Genomic DNA, 1,618 nt, shown 5'->3' on the forward strand with positions numbered 1-1,618 from the left:
CTTTCCCGGGCTCTGTGTGAGCTGGCGAGGGCGGGGACAGCGGTGTGGGGCTGAGAGGGCCCGGGGAGGCCCAGGTGGGGGAGGCCCAGGTGAGGCCCTGGATGGGCAGGAAGGGCGACAGGAAAAGCGAAGGCTGTGAGGCGGGGCGCCCCCCTCCCCAGCCGCCTGTGCCGGCTCACATGGCCATGTCCCTGGCCTCGCCTGGGCTCAGGGCCTCCTCTGGTCCCACCAGCTTCACCGCCGAGAAGTGCTCCTGGAGCTGCGGCCAGGAGTCCGCGACGTGGGGCTCGTGGAACACCTCCTGGGGACGGGCAAGGGGGCGGCTGCGAGGGCAGAAGGCGGTGCCCGGGGGAGGGGCGGGAAGGGCGCGGGAAGGAGCCTGGGCGCTTCGGATCAGGGCAGGGAGGGCCCCCGGGAGCGCCGCCAGGTCTCACGCTGTTGTGCAGGAAGAGGGAGACCCTGTCGCGGGGGTAGTCCAGGAGCAGCAGCCGCTGCAGGAAGCGGGGTAGAAACGGGGTGGGCTGTTCCACAAACACGGCCAGAAGCACCCGGGGGGGAGGCTGGAAGACAGCATGAGAGTGAGCTCAGGGGGAGGCCCAGGCCGGTGCTGCCCCTTGCCCGCCTGCCGGGGGTGAGCCGGGAGCCTGGCCCCCGACTTCTGCCCCCACGCCGTCCCGCCCTTTGCTCCGGTGCCCCCGCTTGCCTGCCCCCCCGGGAGTATCCTCCGGTCTGTGCTGCAGAAGCCGCAGCCTCCCTCGGGCGTCCAGCCGTTGGGGACGTAGTTTCCCAGGTAGTTCAGCTGGAGCTGCGGGAAGAGACAGGCTGAGCGGCGGTGGCAGAGGCAGCGAGGCGTGAGGGGAGGTCAGGGCACAGTCGGGGTCCGGCGGCAGGGGACGGGGAGCCTCTCCGGCGCTTCTGTGGTGGGAACGGGGGAGGCTGCTTCCCAGCAAGGCTGGAGGAGCCCAGGGGCTGGGGCCGGGCAGGGGTCGAGGCCACTGGGGGCACCTTAGTGGGGCCGTTTCCGTGGACCACCACGGGAAGCGTGTCGTAGGCCACATTCCGGATGCGCACGCGATTCCGGTCAAACTTTAAAACCACCTCATCTGGGGAGGAAAGGCCGGCCTCAGACTCCCTTCCTCTGGGAGCCGCAAGCAACAGGTCCTTCCAGGTATGGGGGTCCCGGCTTCTCCAGGAGACGGGGATGCCGGGGCCCGCGGTACTGTGGCTCCACGGAGGCAGGAACCTCCGAGGAGCGACCGTGGTGAGTCCCTCGCCTCTCGGGGACTGCTTCCCCTCTGGTACAAGGTGGATGGCCCAGGACCCCCCTTTACCGAATGACACCACAGAAGCAGAGCCCCTGGCTGGGGCCTGGGCACACCGCTGCCACTCCCGCTTCGGGTACCAGGGCATGGGGCCGCTGACGCCACCAGAAGCCCGGTGAAGGGACACGCAGCTGAGCTGCAGCAAGTCAGGCCCCCCGGGCAGCAGAGGCCTCTCACCGCCCCCCACCATCTTCCTCCTCACCTAGAGCCCCGTTGAGGTTCTGAAAAATCTGGGATCTGTGGTCAAGGCCGAGGCTGAGCTTCTCCTGGATGAGATGGGAGGAAGCACTTCACTG

General features: G+C 69.2%; 1 protein-coding gene across 1 annotated transcript in view; it reads right to left on the reverse strand.

Moving 5' to 3' along the window:
• Positions 1–168: 168 nt before the first annotated feature.
• The window catches only part of PLOD3 (procollagen-lysine,2-oxoglutarate 5-dioxygenase 3), a 2,127-nt gene continuing 677 nt past the window's right edge, over positions 169–1,618 (reverse strand). The window contains 5 exon segments of the mRNA XM_021708263.1: positions 169–301; positions 435–560; positions 704–805; positions 1,006–1,103; positions 1,525–1,618. The exon segment at positions 1,525–1,618 is cut by the window's right edge and continues 32 nt beyond it. Coding sequence (XP_021563938.1) covers positions 176–301; positions 435–560; positions 704–805; positions 1,006–1,103; positions 1,525–1,618 — 546 coding nt within the window. The 3' untranslated portion in view covers positions 169–175.

The sequence above is a fragment of the Carlito syrichta genome, unplaced genomic scaffold, assembly GCF_000164805.1.
Source record: "Carlito syrichta isolate Samal-C Ts95f unplaced genomic scaffold, Tarsius_syrichta-2.0.1 Scaffold135673, whole genome shotgun sequence".
Classification (NCBI taxonomy): domain Eukaryota; kingdom Metazoa; phylum Chordata; class Mammalia; order Primates; family Tarsiidae; genus Carlito; species Carlito syrichta.